The 19,689-nt window shown below is 37.9% G+C and overlaps 1 protein-coding gene and 1 long non-coding RNA gene across 2 annotated transcripts in view; both read right to left on the reverse strand.

The window, feature by feature from the left end:
- The window catches only part of LOC120903680 (solute carrier organic anion transporter family member 4A1), a 49,197-nt gene that overhangs the window by 13,078 nt on the left and 16,430 nt on the right, over positions 1–19,689 (reverse strand). Inside the window, exon 3 of the mRNA XM_040313246.1 lies at positions 546–883. Within this exon, the coding sequence (XP_040169180.1) occupies positions 546–883 (338 nt within the window). The remainder of the gene's footprint in view (positions 1–545; positions 884–19,689) is intronic.
- On the reverse strand, positions 2,171–3,891 carry LOC120903681. The gene is made up of 3 exons (XR_005739637.1): positions 3,255–3,891; positions 2,602–3,184; positions 2,171–2,535 (listed from the first exon to the last, which is right to left on the reverse strand). It is a non-coding gene; the product is annotated as an uncharacterized LOC120903681 (long non-coding RNA).

Below are 19,689 nucleotides of genomic sequence, written 5' to 3' on the forward strand. Positions count from 1 at the left end.
GGTCAAATGTATCAAGAAATGAAGAAACGAAGTTATAAAAATAATCCTTGCAAGTAAACCACTTAAAAAACACAACAACATACTTCCAAACTGTACGCTTTAGAAGAGAAAACATGAAAATAATTGAAATGATAGCATTTACAGTACGAAAATAATGAAGAAAAGATAAACACTAGTAATAACAATGAAACATAAAGAGAGTAATATTTTCAATAACAAAACTGAAAATAAAAATGATATTGCTGAAGCTTTGTTGATACAATTGATAAGTTGAATTAAAGTTTTTTTATGAGTTAATTGTTGTTTGGCCTAACTTTGCTGCTTATTTACTTTGCAAGCTCTTTGCCTTTATGTCTTTAATTCTAATTGTCCCTCCTGAGAAGCTATTGGATATCATGCTCAATGTGGCATTTTATATATTGTTAACATCTAGCTGCGTCCAATATTATTCTACTCTTTACCTGTTGAACTAAACTCACACCATGATTAGCGGCATACATTAAAACACCATTCTCCATTACATTCTTTGCAATCACGCTACCTACCTCCGTTAGTGCCTCCACGGATGCGCCCGTACCGTTGGTCACTAGTGCGGTTGCCAGCGTGCACACGTTCTGATCCGAATTCGTCGCCCGATACTGGCCCACGAGAAAGTGTGGCAAAGCGAAGACGAACGCACCGAGTCCCATCACCGCTACGCCCCATCCGATCCAGCGCGGTTTCGAGGCACCAAGCCGGCCGCCAAAGTACGATACTGGCACGAGGCACAGGAAGGACGCAATGTCGTAGCCACTGGCCACCAGGCCAGTTTGGGTCGAGCGTAAGCCGAACCGCCGCTCGATCGTTGTGATGACAACGTTTATGAAACCATTGACTACCAATCCTGAGAAAGAGAGGGAGAGAGAAAAATACAAAGAATAGAGAAATACATGAAAAAAAGGAATCTTGAGTGTTAAAGTTGGTGATGTTAGGGTGTCCGAGAATTATGGGAGTCTTGGGTAGGGAAGCACATTGTTATGTGGAGCAGCATTAACACACAGGTTGTTCGTGTGCTATCATGAGTGCGAAAATGTAAAGATTGTAAACATCCGGATAGGTCAATGGTCGCTCAAGGTTTGCGGAAGAGTAAGATTCCTTCAAAATACCGTTAAAATTCCATGTAATATAGAAGAATACGACGTTAAATTGTATGATTATTGTACTAATCATGATGTTCCAAACCTACGTTCTAGCCCAAAAGTCATTGGATTCCTGCTTGGTCATTGAAAGCTTAAAAAATACTGTTTTAAGAATTAACGTTACATCAGGGCCTTAGTTTGAAGGTAACAGTATAGTTGTTTCTAATTATTTTGATTTCATAAGAAAGGTGATTAGACAAGAAAGGTTATTAAAAAAATAAATTATTTTAATGCTGATTGAGAAAAAAACAACGTAATGATCGATTTATATTTTCCTTATGCAGGATTTACATTACTTCCCTTAAGAACTGAGTTTTGTTCACTTACATTAATGGCAGATATTACATTGGCAGATACATATTTTTAAACTAAAAACCTACGCTAAACGAATATATTTCCTTCAAAACCTCACGTCACCACATATCATGAAAGAACTTAATATCATCGCGGTTTGTCGTATCGAAAGATACGTCGACTAAACTCTTTGTCCCTTTGCAACAAGGACTCTACTAACAAATGCAGATCTACGAACAGGCGAACGCATTGTTGCAGCCGTTTAAAATTTAAATTAAAGCAGGTCAAAGGTCTGCACCGACAATAACTTACAAATTCAGTTGCGCACAAGGCTGCTATTCGATCTATGGTCTGAGAAAGCAGCTCAACTCAAAAACCCAGTCGCGATGGACGAAGATGAGACTTTTAAATGTGAGTTCCTATATACGTCTCTTAAACGTTGCGCGTTTCAGCCCTAAGATTGGCGATGGAAAGTAAATGCTACAGGCACAAGGTTTAGGTAAAACAATATCAGCCTCTGAGGACGGTTTTCATACACTGCTCTGTCTTTTCATTCCTCTATAACGCAAATTAAACACCTTTTTTAAACAATTAAAAATATAGGTTATGTATATATTTGAAGGAGCACTTACATTAATTAACAAATTTTCATTAATGCATATTTTAACTTCTAATCCTAAAATAAGCTAAATCCTACTCATCTACTACAAAGAAACGGTGTACATTAAAATCTATTGCCTTTTTGTACTTAGATAATTATATTGTGTTGATACTTTTACTTGCAGCCGTTCTCTAGCTATCTGCAGACCTGGATAATTTGAGAAGTCCTGTGACATCATCTCGCACGACTCAACATGTTCGATCCGGATTCAAGCCTCATATGAACCGGCTCCAGCAGCAAAAACTGACTATCCTAGGGCTACGTGGTACTAATATTGAAAGCCTGTGTTGGACGACATGGCAGCTTAGGTTGTTACACGTAAGTCCTCGCGTCAAAAATAAGAAGATCCGGATTAACGTAGTAAGAAGCTTCAGTCAATCTTAACGTTATGCTCCGGACATACTGAAACAAAAACAGAACATGATGATTTACTTGTAATTAGTGCGCTATCCATTCCTTCATACTTACAATACAGTTGATCCTTCTGTTCTTATGATCAGCATGGAAGAAAGAACGATCAGGTAAGGTTTTCCCGATTGTTATCGGGATAAATCAATGCGATTCAAATTTATAGTTTTAACGTCAGTCGTTCAAGGCTGTCAACTGAGTAGCTCGTGTTCTTGTTTTATTGCTGCGATGGTCAGTCCGATCGATGCGCTTTTTCATTATTGGCTGGTATAATTGATAATGGATCAGATCAGGATCTCCTTATGTGTCGTTGCCCATTGGTATGGAAATTTGTTCCCTTCTACGAAGCAAGCACACAGTTTCCTGGTTATCAATGTATTAGGCCCATTTCGGCTTGACTTTCAACTCTCGTTAATATTTTGCTAGCCCATAATCCTGCAGCGATGTACGGTAACACAACAAGAACTAGGATGTTATGTGCAAAGTATTATTAAATAGTGTCAAGCAACTTGCTTTAACGTGTTTTCCAGCTGAAAGCAGCACTTCCAACTTTAGATCATGTGTTTGATCCTCTCTCAATGGTGTCACAGGATGATACGTTGGGTTGGATATGCGCGTATAATTGCATTCGGGCGAAGAGGAACTGTTACAAAAAAAATGACAATGTCACTCCATTTCCTTAACAGGAAACTAAAAATTGTAACTATACTTACATATTGATATATGCTTTTCTAGTTTCCAAAAGTTGAACATACTCGTCAGTGTCTGAGTTCCGTGATAAAGTATGATGTAGATTACAGCTAGTACTTTTCCTTTTTGACCTTGCTCTTAACCTTGACTTAGACAAAAAATTCAGCTGATAACAATTATAACTGATAACAATAATCTCTCTCCGTGTTTTCCTGAGTGAGTATTGATTGCGTTGATTTATGAATGATTTAGTAATCTTTCTGTGAGCTTTTCACAATAAAACTAGATATAAATTTCTACGTTGAAGTTAGACACTAATGTTAACGCTTTATTCTACACTGAGTTTGTACGCTGCACCATTACGCTGAATTTGTTGCATTTGGTTCATCGATCGCATCGTACAGAATCGGTTGCTGAACCGAATCAGGTTTGCTATCCCTCTTCGTTCCCTACACAGTTTCAAGGTACAGTTTTTGAGCCATAATAGAAATGGAATCCATTGCTTCCTCCAAAAATAAAATAATTGGAATCCATTTCGACATAGGCTGATGTGCACCGGTGTAGGCCCAGGATCAGTTGCTGGATCGGGACAGTTTTGGGATAAACTGAAATAGATTTTAGTACAGTTTCTTTTGGCGTGCAGTCTGAAGCTAAGTTACAGTATGAAATTCCGTTACGTATCTCTATAATCAGGATAATTAGCTAATTGGAATAATCTTGTCTGCAATATTATTTTTGTCTTGTTTTCCTTTTGAATTTTCTTTAATTCAGAGCGTAAGTTACTCTTGAGTGTAATGCTATGAGGTAAAAGTTATCAGAATTATCTTTATCAAGGATTTTGAATTTTATATATAAATTATTTTTTCCACATGTTTGTGATTATCTGCATAGATGGTAAATTAATCGCAATGCATCTCTATTCCTCTCTAACCGGGCTGTCCATTCTACGTTTCTTTCGTATGTCCTGGATACGGTTGGCATAGCCCTCCTTTGCATAACGATACATTTCTTCGATCGTAGTATTAAGTATATAATTTTTAGCACATTCCAGTACCTTAACATCTTCATCGTACTTTAACCGTTTTTGCCAGTGGTTTGATTCATCAGCATGTTCAGTTTTGAGTTTCGCAATGTTCTTTTCATATAGTTTCAAAGTGTCGTTTTTAATATCGGAAATTATTTTCCTAGATCGTGAGTTTAAACGTTTAGTATAGTCTATAGTTGCAAGATTCACTAACCATCGATGCTGACTTCTATCTATATCCCCACCAATTTTATGAAATACATTAACAGACTTATCAGTTAACTGTGTGTGACCAGCGTGTGTGGTTATGCTATCGTATACATCTGGGTTTGTGGTTTTCAGCTCTTCATCGACAGAAACTCGCACAACATGCGCTTGTTGTAGGCCAGTGAAAGGTTTAACCTTTCGAAACGCCTTGTAGTTACTAGCTCCATATTTGATAATCTTATCAACAGGCAAACGAGTAACTTCAACTCCTTTTCTCACCTCGCCGCCAAACCGAAACGTGTGTTGAAAGCGTGAAAACAAATGATATATAGCAGATCTTTCATCTTCTGTAAAGGGGTTTCCCTCTTTATCAATGGACGCTTCATAATTAGTATAATTCATCTTTTTTTTGGCACCTCCAACCACATCATGGTTTAACCCAAAACGGTGCCAACCATATCTAATATAAAGTTGCGTGTTGTCATCATGCTTAATCCAATTACTTAACATATATCTGAAAGTTGTCGGTGCCAAAGCTCTCAGTTCTGGTATAGCCGTAGCTAGTGCTCCGTATAGACAATTGTTGTTAAACGTGTCTACCTGTGTTTCTTCCTCTTGTGACACAGTGAAATGGTTATCTTTCAGTTCCAGATGCACCTCGGGACCGCCTTTCCCAGATTGAAACGATTGCTTTATTCCCTTTTCACCATGAACGGTGATTGTGAGACCCGTTATCGCAGGATTTTGCGCTTGCAACAGTTTATGTATCATTGGGGTACAGGCCCCGACACAAGTCAAATCCATTGGGACATTCTCCCGGATGATGGTGGCAAACAATGATGGATTGCGGGTTTTGTGCATAATCTTCAGCAACTGTCCGTGATATTGATCGGTCAGCTGACGCTTTGTTTCAGTTTTCATATCTGGCCGATTTATCTTCTGTTCGTGTTCCTTCTTTAGACGGTGCACTTTTTTGGCTCTATTTGACTCTGCCATGCTGCGTGTAATGTCTTTCAACTCTTTTGACACAAATGATGTGGCCATTTTAACACCCATTTGCAGCACTGGATTGACAACATGCTGCGCAATCAGTTGTCCAACGTGTTTACTCAATGTAGTTTTCCATTGATCGATCATTTTACTCTGAAAGCGCTCAAAATCTTTCTGATTGTCCTTTTTTTCCTTCGATGGAGCTGAGTGCTTCTCAATATTTAAGAGCTTTTGCTTTAGTTCGGTGTTAATACCATTCAACAGGTTATGTGTTGCATTGCACATTTTACTGATTTGTGCAGCACTTTCTACAAATTGCAGTACCCGGCTTAGCTGACTGATGAATACCATTGCGCTGCTAGTTGTACCAGTTTTTTTACTCGCATTGATGATGCCTTTCATCACACTTTGGCACAGTTCCTTACTATAAGATAGAAATATATGCCCCATATTCTGTTCCATCATATATATTTTTGTCAAATCATCTACAAGAGCTCTAGCACTGTTCTCACCGAGGAGATCATAAGCTTTGCGTAGGTTTTGGATTAGCTCTACAGAATGATTTTTCACCGTATCCTCAATACCTGACAAAATATTCAATGCCAAAGAATTCAGCATATTTTGTAGATGATCTTCAACGATCTTATCTACGGCCATATTTGCCAGAGCAAACGAAACACCTTCAGCCGTTTTGATCGCGACACGTTTCGCTGTCTCCTTTACGACTGTCCAACCACCAACCGCTTTGATGAGCTGCTTTCCTGTCAGCTCAGCTACCTTTTTACCACCATACTCAAGAGTTGGACCGGCAATTTTATAGCCTATGCGGCACATCTTAGCCCCACTGGAAAGGTACATTCCCACACCAGCTGTAGCGATTGTAAAAGCCAGACTCTGCAGCTTATGCTTGCCATAGTCTTGCCAGCTAAAGTAACCGGACATGCCGGCAGTAACGGCGAACATGATGTCGCTGACTCCTTCACTAATCAATGCGCTCCCAACGTGCGTCATAAAACCGGATGAGCAAACCGTTATTATCGCACCAATGACTATTTGTGCTACACCAAGGGCTGCTACTAGAAAGGTTTTTAATTTCATTTCTAAGGTCCATTTTTTCTCCACCAGTTGTAAAACATGTTCTAAGCCGTTCGTGATAAAAATGCGCATCTCATCGATGTTTCCAAAATTATTTTGGCCATAAAACTCCACGATGGATTTAAGTTCACCGGAAGGTACATTTAACGTTGCTAGTAAGGACTTCGACTTACTAAGCACATCCTCGATATGTTTAGTAGTTCCTTTTTCAATTAATAGTAATTTATTGTTAAACCATTTTTCAATCGCGATACCTACGTCATAAGATTCGACAAAGCCATGCTTTACGTCGATTGATTCAATAGATAATTTTAAATCAGCAAGACTTTGTCGTTTTTGTTTAAAAGATAGATTATAATATATTTTCGTCACGTCATAGAAAGGATTTATTGCAGAAACGGTTGATTTTAAATCAAAAATATTCATGTAAGAGTTTTCATTAATTTTACGAGGCAAACCCTTTACATCAATTGACCATTCAGTTTGTAAAATAGGGTCACTAGATCTTAGAAGCAGTTCCGATAAGAATACCGGGACAATCCACTGATTCTTAAGCAACGCATCCAACAAAACCTCGGTATATTCTACGGACAAACCAATATCCTTAGAAAGCTCGCTCTTCAATTCCTCCTCTGACCACGTTTCACCGTGGATTGCTTTAATTGCACTTTCATCGATCATACGCGTAAGCATAGGGTGTCTAACTATCTTTTGCTCGTATAGATCGTCAAATAACACTTGATAAGGATCAGGGTGCAACTTTATACGAATGTCACTACAATCCTCTTTTTCTAGTTGAGTTGATATGTTTCTCAGAGTTAGCCTGTAGGCGAAACACGAAGCAAGGACGTTTCTTATGACATTTTCATACACTGGGCAACTAGGAAGAAAAATTGCCTGTTCATAATTAACTGTTAAAGCTAATGTATTGCCCCTTTTTTCCAGAACATTTTGCTTAAGAAGTTCAGCAACAATGTTATTTGCTTCACTAGTTGTAATTCGTGTCTTGTTGGTAATATCCTGCACTGTAATAGAATCGAAGACAGAGAACACACAATCGTCTATTCTACTCTTATCTATAGTCGCTTTTTCGTTGAATGATAGCACACCATTTTCTACCAGGGAGGTATACTTCCTTTCACCAATCGTACGGATGAGTTTCTCTTTCTCAAAGTAATGCTGCGTTTGTCGTTCGTGTTTGATCAACAACATCTGATGCTTATCTAGCTTAATGACTTCTTTTACCAGCTCACCTATCTCTACCTTTTGCTTTATGACGTTCATTAGTGCGGGATCTATCGTTTCCAGTCGTTCTTCATTTACTCTCACATAATGTTTGACACTATGAAGCACATTTTGTGCGATAAGTGCATTCCAAAATTCACTTCTGTTTGGAAATGAAAATGATCTACGAATATCTGTGAGTAATTTTTTCTCATCGATAGCGCCCCTTCGGTGGTGTAAGAAAGTTTTCAATTTGTCTACGGGTATCCCATACTCGGTGTGAAGTTTCTGAATCCGAGCAATCGGTATGTTACCAACTAATTCAGCCTTCTTTATCACGCCGATTCGGACAAGGTTTTTAAAGATTATTTCAGATAGATCTTCCTTGATTTCGTAATTTATAAACGATGCAGGACTTATGGCCTGACCCAACATGTCGTCTATAGATTCTAAGAACAATGAGTACAGATTTACCAGACTTTCTTTTTGCGCTTTATAACCCTCATACTCTTTAGTCATAGTTTTTTGCTTTTCTACGACACCTAATGCATGCATTGTGTTCTTAATATGCTCATCGAAAAGCGTACCAGCAGAAGTTAAGTCGTTTTGAAACTCCGTCATGTTTATCTTGCCGAGTGACCGCGCATATGCACGATAGTAATAAGCGGCTTCGCAGAAATAAGGTTCATTCGAGATAACTTTTCCAAACAGCTGCAAAGCTGTATCCCGATGATCTGATTCATGTTGAGAAATGTATTTTCCCAATTTAATCATTTGTATGGGATTTTCTTCGACCCAAGCTGACCAATTTTTTGCGCTACTAGCTTGTAGATTTTTAAATTGTATCAAGAAATTATCTAATAGCAGGTTTAATACCTGTTTATCCGCCTCAACTGATGCTTTTCCTATCAGGGCATTGTTTTCATCCAACCAAAACGACCATTTGTCCAAACAACTTTGCAGCAGAATCGCTTTTACCTGATCTGGCGTTTTATCTAAACTATTCCGTAACTGTTCGTACAGATTTTTGAATGATTTAAAACAGTTCTCTTCCGTTTTAATCGTTGTTTCGTAGTAAGTCTTTATAGCTGCTAAGCGTAATAACTCGTCTGCGTTTCGCTTTAGCTTGAGGCTATATATCTTAAAATTACTGTGTGATTTCCCGTCCGCCACCATTATTATCATCCGTCCCGATCCCTTTTCACCCTTTCTTGCTGCTCTTCCGAAAGCTTGTTCTTCAATTCGAATATTTGCAGGAAGGTATGTTAGTACCACATGCAAACCACCAGCCTTCTCAAGTTCATTGGATATTTTTATATCCGTGCCGCGACCTGCCAAATTGGTGGCAATAATAATGTGTCCAGATTGCAATCCATCCTTTGGAATAGTCAACTTCTCATAATCTCGCTTATAGATGTGAAGATTTTTATGCTCCTCGGAACCTAATGTCAGCTGTAATGCTTCAACATCCTGGACAGTTTCACATATCATAAGAACGGATCTTTTTTCAGTTTTGATTTGTTTAGTAACCTCCTGGCGTATCTGTTGTTTCCAGTCCTCACTACTTGAACATATTATAGATCCATATTCTTCAAACTGTTTCATTTTAAAAGTGGGAACAGTGACAAAATCCACATCATGTATCTTCTTGAGGAGGTCTCTTTCTTCGTTTGTTCCTAGCGTACCTGTTAAACCGTAGAGCAGTTCGTACTCTTTAAAATATGTAACATTTGAAATGAAAACCGCCTTTAGGCTCAGAGTGGACAGCTTACATCCATGTTTAAGCTGCAAGAATTGATGCATCGCTTCATCCCACTGCGAGCTAACCTGATCGGTGCCCGTATCTCTGTCGAGAATAATTACATTTGCATTACGGTCGGTACCTGTCCCAGATCTGTCGACGTCCACCACGTAGTATTGACCCGGCACCATGTACAGTGCTGTTATGGCACTAGATATCCAACCGTCCAAATGTCGCTCCACGAATGCTTTTAGATAATTGGGAACTGTGACATAAGTTTCACGTTCGATCCGCGACCAAAGTAAGAAACTTAAACGATCTTTGAGTTTTGTAAAGTCTGGTGAAAGTACTTTATCTAGCTTTTTGCAATCGACAGCTTCGACTAACAATCTTCCTGAATCATTTATTATTTCAGATTGTATCAACCTTTCCCATATAGTTAATGCATCGGATACGCTCAAAACATTGTCTAGACTTTGGATATCCTCTTTCTGGATGAGGGCGTACATGTCACACAGCACCGACTGTTTGATATCTTTCATAAGTACATCTTCCGTTTGATCTGTTGGATTGTTGACAATTTGCCAGATGAATACGAATACCGATTCTAGCTTATCCATACCGGCAATATCATGCGATAAATATAAGATATTGTTTCCCTTATCGAGCAACATGCTGTCCACCTCATCAACAATTACATTCTGGAAACTGCGGTCTCCCAATACATTTTTCCCGTAAACTCTATCTAACAGATAGTCACGCTGAAAATTTCCCAAATCTCCATAAATAATCTGATTCGAAGAGTAGGCTTCTTTTCGCTCTTCTATCACTTCGCTACAGTTGTGGGAGGCGCTAAATCCAAACAGTTCATAGATGTCCTTGTTCTCATCTGCGTCTCGCTTGGCAAGTACCGAGGAGCTAGTGATAATGTCTACCTTCTCCGCAAGGAGAACTTTTATAATTGTAATCGCTACTACGATAATCGTTTTTCCTTCACCGGTAGATATCTGGGCTAATGTGCTCTTATCGTTTGCCAGCAATGCCAACACTGTCAATCGCTGGGTGTCTCGTAATCTGAACCCCCGCTTAAGCTCGATTGCCCTATCAATTACAGCGAGCATTTCCTCAAAAACGTATGCATTTGGTTTTTTTATTTTATCCTGGAACTGTTTAGTCCATTGCTCTATGTCTTCCGGCAAGAAACTGGATACTTTTTTCGTATTGAATGTTGTCTCGTTATAATGAATATTTGCCACCGAATTTTCAATTCGTGACAAATGCCTCACTATATTACTTGATGTGTTAGAATTGCCTTTTATTATAGCTACTATCTGAGAAACGGTAAGTTGCCTTGAGTTTATTGTGTATTTTCTATCCATATTTTGAACCCATTCTTTCACGCTACAACGCTTAAAAACGTTTAATTCCTCAATGCACAAGTTCCACTTTTGGGTATGGAAACAATTTAAGATTTTGTTCAACTCAGCATGGGTAAGCTCGTTGCGCTTTCCTTCCAACGATTCAAACAACATGCTCATCAGTTTATCACCGAACGTGTTTTCGATGGATAGCGCGTAAAAGGTAGCAGAGGATAAGCTTGCCAACTCCTTATCCCACGGCATCAGAGATTTAAACTTACAGGTCCAATAGTATTCTTTGAGAACATATGGCCACTCTGATAGTTCGAACTGATCAAGATTAACTGATTCTATCGGAATACTACTCAACAAGTGCAAGATTTCTTCGACACACTGCTCAGAGCATGGACTTTGATCAAACTGAGCTGCAAATACTAGTAAAACACCCTTATTGTCTATGTTTGACATGTACTTACGCCATTTTGACTTGTCCTGCAGCTGTCTTTTGAAAAAGTTCTCCAACTGCAACAGTAACAACTCGTCTGTCCAATTACTTTGATTGTATGCAGCAACAATCCATGAAAACGTGTACCGTTCCTGTCTTGAATGGGCACTGTGTGCTAGTATAGAATTGATCAAGAAACACAATTCGTTCGATGACACATGTCTTCCTTCGAAAGAAAAACGCTGCAAAATGTTTTCGAACACTCCATGCTGGCCAGTATATTTGGGAGAAATGTTTTGCAAACGTTGAGCAATTTGGTTCCTCTCCTCATCTAAAAAGAATTCAGAAATCTTTCTAATTACTGCCTCATCGTCCGATTCGTCGAATGCTTCCTGTTTAGAGGAACTGTTTTGGTACAACAACTTTCGCTTAAAATTAGGTACAAAGACGTACTCAATCTGCATTGTGCTTACTTCTGTTAGAATTTGTCTATAAATACTATCCTTGTGTAGACGCTCTTCTTCTAGCAGACGGTAAGCTTGGTTGATTTTCAGTTGAATGAATTTGTTAACCTCCAGTAAGACATGTATCACAGTCGTAGATTCATGATTATGATTTTCTATCAGCTCAATTTCATTGTTCTCGGCTCTAGCATAGACCCGAATGTTCACGTTGAAAACATATGCCAAAAGCACTCTATAACTTTTGCTCATTATTCCTTCCTTCTCTAGACTGATCTTGAATATTTCTTGTATTTTTCCATCGGCACAACATCTCTCCCAGTTATATTCTGCATTTCTCTCTACAGTAAGTTTATCGTACAGAGAGCTTAATGCCTTGTCGTTTCTGATCATCATCTTAAGATCTTCCGGCAATGTATCGTCATCAACGCTTTCATACCACAGGCGAAGTACTTCATCATTTTGTTGCTTTTTAAGTTCGGCTTCTAATGATTCAATGATAGTGTCAATGTTTTTTTGCTGATTATCTAAATAATCATAGTATTCATCGTAAAACTGGTTCACACGCTCATCTGCAGCTTTTGAGCTGTATGTTTCCAAAATGAATGTTTCTACAGCACGTTTGATCGCGTTGTCACTACATTTCGATACCTTTACACCAAATTCTATGATTGTATCTCGTTGTTCTGTAGAGTTGTCAAAAATGTATTTATTCAAGGAACCAAGCATAGGATGATAGATAGTCTCATTTTTTTCCTCCGTTTCTTCCAGATATCTCGATACATTATCTGCTGTCAATGCGATACGATTCACCTTTGTATGGTATGAAGGTAATTCTTGTGAAGTGTCTCTTAAAATTGTAAACATATCCTTAGCCTTTAACATAGCTGCAACAGCTTCGAGCTCAACATTTCTATTTTTATCAGGCAGAGTAGTAAAATTTGGTTTTAATGTTTCAAAAAGTTTAATTAATGATATCAGCTCTGGAGCACTAACGATGCTTGTCTGAAGCTGTAACCAATCATCTAGATTTGAATTTTGGTTCAGAATATCAAATATCTGCTTTTGATTAGCATTATGTCTTGAGGTACTAGGCTTAACTAAATCGAATTGAATCTGTTTAAACGAGCCTTGAGATATTTTTTTATGGTGTTTTATGTCTAGCTTGGCGACTCGATCAAGATTTGTATGTTGGCTATCATCAACTTGCTGTAAAGTGTCGTATTTTATATACTCAAGCTTCTGCTGTACCGATTCTTGCTTTTCGTTCTCGATCCGCTGTTCTTCCAATCGTTGCTTTTCTTTCTCGGATTGCTGTTGTGCTAGTTGTTCGTATTCTTGCACGATGCGCTGTTGCTTCAACTGCTGTTGCATTTCCAATTCCTGCCTTTCTTTTTCGATCTCTTGTAAGTATTCAGAAAATGCCGCAACAATGCGAATTCTAGGAATAGATTTCTTTCCGATAGCTTTGGAATGATGTTGTCTTTCCCTTCGAGCCTGGGTGTTATTCCTATCCCTGTGTTTTTCCTGCCAGGTTTGGACGTTTCTTGACGCTCCTATTTCTGCATAAATATCATTGCCGAAATTTTCCTTATATGGACAATAGATTCTGTTCGACGAACTGTCGGGATAATAATGCACTTGAAGTTTGCTATTTAAGTCTGTTCCATAAATCGTTGGTTCGGTCAATAACCATCCCAAAAAGCCTATATCCCATCCATTCTTGCCGTGCCTACCATACGGTCCACCGGTGCCGTTATTACCATTATTGCCGTAATTTTTGCTCGTGTTGATGTCAAACGTACGTCCATCGTTTAAACACTGAACAATTATTTCCCCAGGAAACCCTCCCTGACCACCCATGCCATATCCTCCACCTGGTTTTCCATGCTGCCCAGGTGCTCCCTTGTACACTAGAAACGAATGACATTTAAAATCTGTTTCCCAAAACGAAAATATTATTTCACCACCGTCTTGCCTGACAACTTTTATGAAAATATCAAAAAACAATCCATAATCAAACTCTATATAATCCAATAGATGGCCTGTGTGAGTCGTACCTCTGGCTTTATCGTGCATCCACTCTACCGGAATGTGCTGCGCCAAGTCAAACATGTTAGTTACAATTCTGTGTACTAAGTCGATTCGTTCCCGTCTGCCCCACATCAAACAATGGGGAAACATTTTCTTAAATTCTGCCACTGTAAGACCTTTTCCATCGGCCCCATCGTTTCCCTCACCTCCATTTTGACCACCACTGCCATTTCCACCATTTGATATTATCGTCAATCGATCAGGATCTTGGATTGAGTTCGCCTGCAGTAAGATGTTACCTCCACTTTCTCCAGGATATCCATCGTTCCCACCTTTTCCGTGACCGTTTCCTTCTTTGCCGGCATCGTTTGTGTAAGTGTGATAGTTATCTTTTCCAGATACATTCCAAGTAACTACATTGATCACTTTGATTTCGTTTGCCAAAACTACTAAATTTAGCCCACGCCATACATCACCGGAAAGATCAGCATCGATCTTAAGATTGATTCCAGCAAAGATACGAACCTCTTCTATGGCTGAGTTAGCCAAGAGAGCTTCTACGCGAGGTTTAATTTCGCTGAGCACAATGTGCTTGCCTTTCACTTCGATAACCGTTCGGTTATCAACACCCTTCACTTGAATCGTCACCTCTTCAGGTTTCTCCATCATGAAATTAAAGTATAAGACTCACCACCCAATATACTGTGTTTCAAATGTTGGATTTGGAAGAAAAGTGATATGCAAAAATAAAATAATTTACTTTTATAATTAGCCCTAAATTATCTCTTGATTTGATGTTGATTTAATGAAACCTTGGTTTAAATATCAGCCTTGAGATGAAATTAGGACGATATTTGACGTTTGGCACAATAAACCTTCAGACCAACGAAATATATTTGGTACAATATGGGATGTTAGGTAAAAACATATAACTATACATGCATATTTACAAAACAGAAATAGTAAAGATCTTGATTTTGTCAGGTGTTAATTAATCAAATGATAAGCGGTTTAGGACACTCCTGAGGAAGGCCAAGACCGCAAAGCGGTTGTAGCGCCGGATAAGTAATTAATCAAACAATTTTCACTCTTCACTATGAATTATCTGATTTCAAACAATGCACACATACAACTTTTTTGCGTAATGTATAAAAAAGATTGCAATCGTTGAACCTCTTAACGATCACCGGTTCCTCGTGGAACGGATCACCCCGATAACACGTACGTTAATGTTAACACTAACAGCCGTATCGTCAGCAGCAGTCAACAGAATGATAGTTGTAAAATAAAAGAGACAAACACCATACACGCAATATGTACGGCAAAGGATAACGATTTGAAAACTGCGTACGTTTCCGCATACAACGAGCTCTTCACGATGTGACACTACGTTAACAATATAACACAATGCTTAAACTGTGACTCAACGGCTGTCTATTTATACACAACTCGGAAACGTTAGTTTCTGCGAACAATGCTGACGGTGACTTCTTATCTGCTTGATGTTGCGGTTTGTCGTACGACTACTAGCTAATGTTATAGGTTTTGGTCGTAGGTTCAATGTTGTGGAGGGCAGTATTGAGGTTTACAAGTTTTACGGATTTGGGTGCTAGTGCCATTTTTTCTGTGACCATATTTTTTTTTCTTAAATTTTTCTTAATTTTATTTAATTATTAAATTTTACATTTTATTAACAAAATAATTACAATTACAATTAATTTTAAAACATTCCACAAATAAATTCGTTCGAATTGTAATTAGCATGCCGTGCTTAGAAACAACTTATTATTTCATTTCATTTGATAGAAGAAAACTCAACACCGTGGATAGTTTTGATTATCAAGGGTATCATTGGAACAAACTAAGCTCCACCGTTATCTTTTTCTTTTGTTTTATCAATAATTTGCCCCAAGTCTGATTTGCAATACGACTTGATCATTTATTGTAAATAAAAATAATTAAAAAAAACAACAATACCACAATCATTGCGGAAGAGTCAAACGGTTAAACGGTCGCTATGCCCAATTCAATCTAATCCGAAATTAAACCACAAACATCACTAACCGAGTTATAGACAATGATAACGACGTACATAATTTAAGATCCCTTAGTGTCTTTACGACTTAAATAGAAAGATCAGCATGCTGTGGTAATGTGGTCAATCTCATCATACGCACAATTTAGACAATTATCATCAAAGTCCTGGTGCCATTTTTTCGACGACCACTTAAACCTCAAGATAAAAATAATGAAACTCACGCTTCAATTCAGTGACCTAAACAACGAGTTAGTTCACATTAATCTTCACACTTTTACCAACATTAACCCAGTGAGTGATTATTTTGATGTAACCTTTTTAACTATCTATCGACCAAATTATGCATCTTTATTGTATTTGTCAAATTAAAGAGATTGAAAGTGAAAGAAAAGTTCATACAAGCTAGAAAAAGATAGCACACCAAGTATGCACTGTTGCTATAGGAAACTGCGAACACGATTGAAGATCAAGGCAACACCATACACAAATACAGGGGGTTTCAAAAGAATAAATATCATTTGCCATTGATCTCAACACCTTTGATTTCGATGTCAATATTGTCCACGTCCTACTACATACATGCATCCAAAACCCCTGTAAGAGGGTAACAGATTTTATAGGTTGTGTACATAAACAGGACAAACACATAGCGGAATTTTGGGCAAGTGTGCCATACGGGGCAAGAGTGCCAATTAGCATTTTTCTTAAAAACTTTAGTTTAATGATCAATTGTGTATACAGTTGGTTGCTTTCCAATGACTAGGTATACTGAGCCGAATTTCATATAGACCAATCGATATTTCACATTGTTTTGAACTGATTTATATTGAGTTTCATAATTGAGCAGAATATTATAATTTTTAAATCCAACCAAATAAGTTCTCAAAATTTATGCGAACAATCAACCGAGAAAATATTTACACCACCGTATAGCTGAGAAAACGTGAAATTTTTTGTGGGGTTAGTTGAAAAAAACTTTCTTTTTGTCACTGAAAAATTCAATTTCAAAAAAGTTACAACTTTTGGGGCAAAAGAGCCATCTCTATTAGGGACAAGTGTGCCACCATCTTTCATAGGCGCGAGCTGTAAAAAATGTAAACATTGTTGTAGCGTTCACCGGTATGGTGCGCTTGTACGAGCGGATTCTACTCCGGAAAAACAGACCAGCAACAACCCATATTGCGATACAGTTTGTGATGAAAAGGGGTTCATTGGTGACTCAAGACATGTAGGAATACATACACTAGTGGTATAAACGTAATAATTTCCAATTATCTAAGAAATACGGTTATTTTAATCAGGTGGCCGCCTTGCCCCATACGAGTGGCACTCTTGCCCCATAGCCCAAAAAACAACGTCTTTTTGTACCCTTTTTAAAACGCTTGAAAAACTATTTTGTTTGCACTTTTTTCAAGCGAAACTCATTTATAAGTAAGGAAATAGATGTAAAATGGTTATGAGACTTAAATCGGCTTTTGAAAAACACGTTTTAATGAGTTATAACTTGAAATGCTTAAGGTGGCACACTTGCCCCAAATTCCGCTACAGAAAAAAATGAAGGGACTATCAAAAATATTCTAAAAAGTTTTTCAAGTTAGAGAGGTTCTCTGTATATTGTTTTCACCTGCAATTCAACTGTTACCTTATTCTACGTCACATTTAGTGCCACAAATAGGGTCGGTTTAGGTCATTGGTCGGCAAATTTTGCGGCACAAAGAGCAAAATTCAATTAAAAATTGCCAAAATGTGTTATAGATCTTAGGTGAGAAAAAAAAACAGTTAGAAAGCAAGGAACTACAAGAGACATGCGAACCGAACTTTACTGATCACCTGGATAGATAAATGATAAACTGTAGGGTTCGGGTCAATGCATCTTCTCAGGGGATGCCTTTTAGTATCTCCTAAAGAAAGGGAACATTCTCGAACAAAGAATTTCGTAGGTGACAACTATTGTTGGCATTGTAGTTATGTTTTTTTGCTTCGTTTTTTGCTAGCGAAAGGACAAGGAATGTTTCCTTTTACAAACTGTCGGTGATTGTGCGTGGTTATTGTAGATTAAATTGAAATCTTGTTCAACCGTAAGTGTGTGGCTCTTCCAGTAGCTGATCTAGGATGCCGGAGGCCCTGAGCGATAATAATAACGGCATCGCTTTCACTAAAATAAATGGAATTGTTACAACCTTTGGTGCTTAGTGCGCGTTCGTGTTAAAGCCGCCAGTATATCCACCAAAGAGACAGTGCATACGCAATGAAAAATAACAAAACATACATTTTCAAGAACGTTTTATGTTAGACGCAGTGTAACAAAAACTTAAAAAATCGACCTATGATCTGAGGAATTATAAGCTAAACTTGAGTAAACAAACAAACACATATAAGAGAAAATACTCATTCAATTTGCACGATATTTAAATCTATTAAAAAAAGGTAATTTGTTTAGCATTTTAGTAGAATATGTAGAATATGTAATAGTTAGAACATCAGAAAAGTAAAAGCAGAGAGAATATTTATTTTAAAAAAATTGTATCATATCATTACAACCTATGCTAAACGTAAATATAACTTTTATCAATTCTCAATTAGATTGAAAAACTGATTTATAATTTTCGTTTAATTTGGTTTTGTTTTTTTTTTGCATGCAACGATATCTCTATCATAAATATTGTTATGCGTGCAAACTTGAATGATTATATCTCCAGAACGCTATGGAAACTGTCCCTTAATTTACTTAATGCCTTTCATTAGGTTTATAAATTATAGTAGGGAAACACATATGAATCTAATTCCGATACCTATTGACAACCAAATTCTTTCTCAATAGATGTCACACACCCGAATCGAAATACGAAACACTAGACATATAATTCACTTCCACGTGTAATGTTGTGTATTGCACGGGGACCTTACTTTCACCACAAAAGCAGTCAATCATTTGACGTTTAACGAAAAGCAAAGAACAAAACATTGAACAGAGAAAAAAACTGGTTGAGAAAAATTGCCATTTTAGTACACTTCAGCTGCACTCAATGTTTGCGGTTGGAGGTGAACCGAGAGCAACATTCTGCAAAGCTATTACTCTAGCTGCATAGAAAAAGGGGCCAATTTTACTCCATAAAAAATAGGCAAGCAGCCGTACTATCGAGCGTATCTAACCGAACAGTTTAACCTCCTATTCTCGGCAATCGGCTGGGCTTGGTTGCCAACATGCTTTCCCCTTTTTCCTGGTTGACAATTTTTCTACACGCTTTTTCTGCTACACACCACACTACACTTGGTCATATTTTACGCATTTTCCTTGCCCACGAATTGAACGAAATGGAACGAAGTATTTTGTCATGAGAGAGCTGGCAAAGAAGATTTGTTTGTCCATGACGATGTTTTCAGATCGCTGATTCGTACAATTTGGCAAAACTAAATTTTCCTCTTATCTGGACGTGTGTGGCCTGCTGGCTTGCTGGCTTGCTATGTAGTGCAATGGAGGGTGCACTGGTGTTTGTTTATTTTCCCTACTACTGTACTACGTCATGCAAAAGTATCCAGAACAATCATCAGATTGTCTTTGATCTGATAGGGTGAATTGTTTAGTCACATGTTTGGAGGTTTATTTGCGAGCAATAGCAACAACTCGAGGTCAATGATTCAATGCTTACACGAAGTCGTGTTTGAAAACCCTTTTTGATTTTAACATAAGTTTGTGCGTTACTCACTGTTTGCACAACAACTTTTTGTTTGCTCAACTTTCAATAGAATAGTAATTTGCATAGTTCATCGTCACGTATACAATTACATAAATTAGAAAAATCGATGGATTAGTTTGTTTGTAAGCAGCACTTGCCTAAGA

The sequence above is a fragment of the Anopheles arabiensis genome, chromosome 3 (genome assembly GCF_016920715.1).
Source record: "Anopheles arabiensis isolate DONGOLA chromosome 3, AaraD3, whole genome shotgun sequence".
Lineage (NCBI taxonomy): Eukaryota > Metazoa > Arthropoda > Insecta > Diptera > Culicidae > Anopheles > Anopheles arabiensis.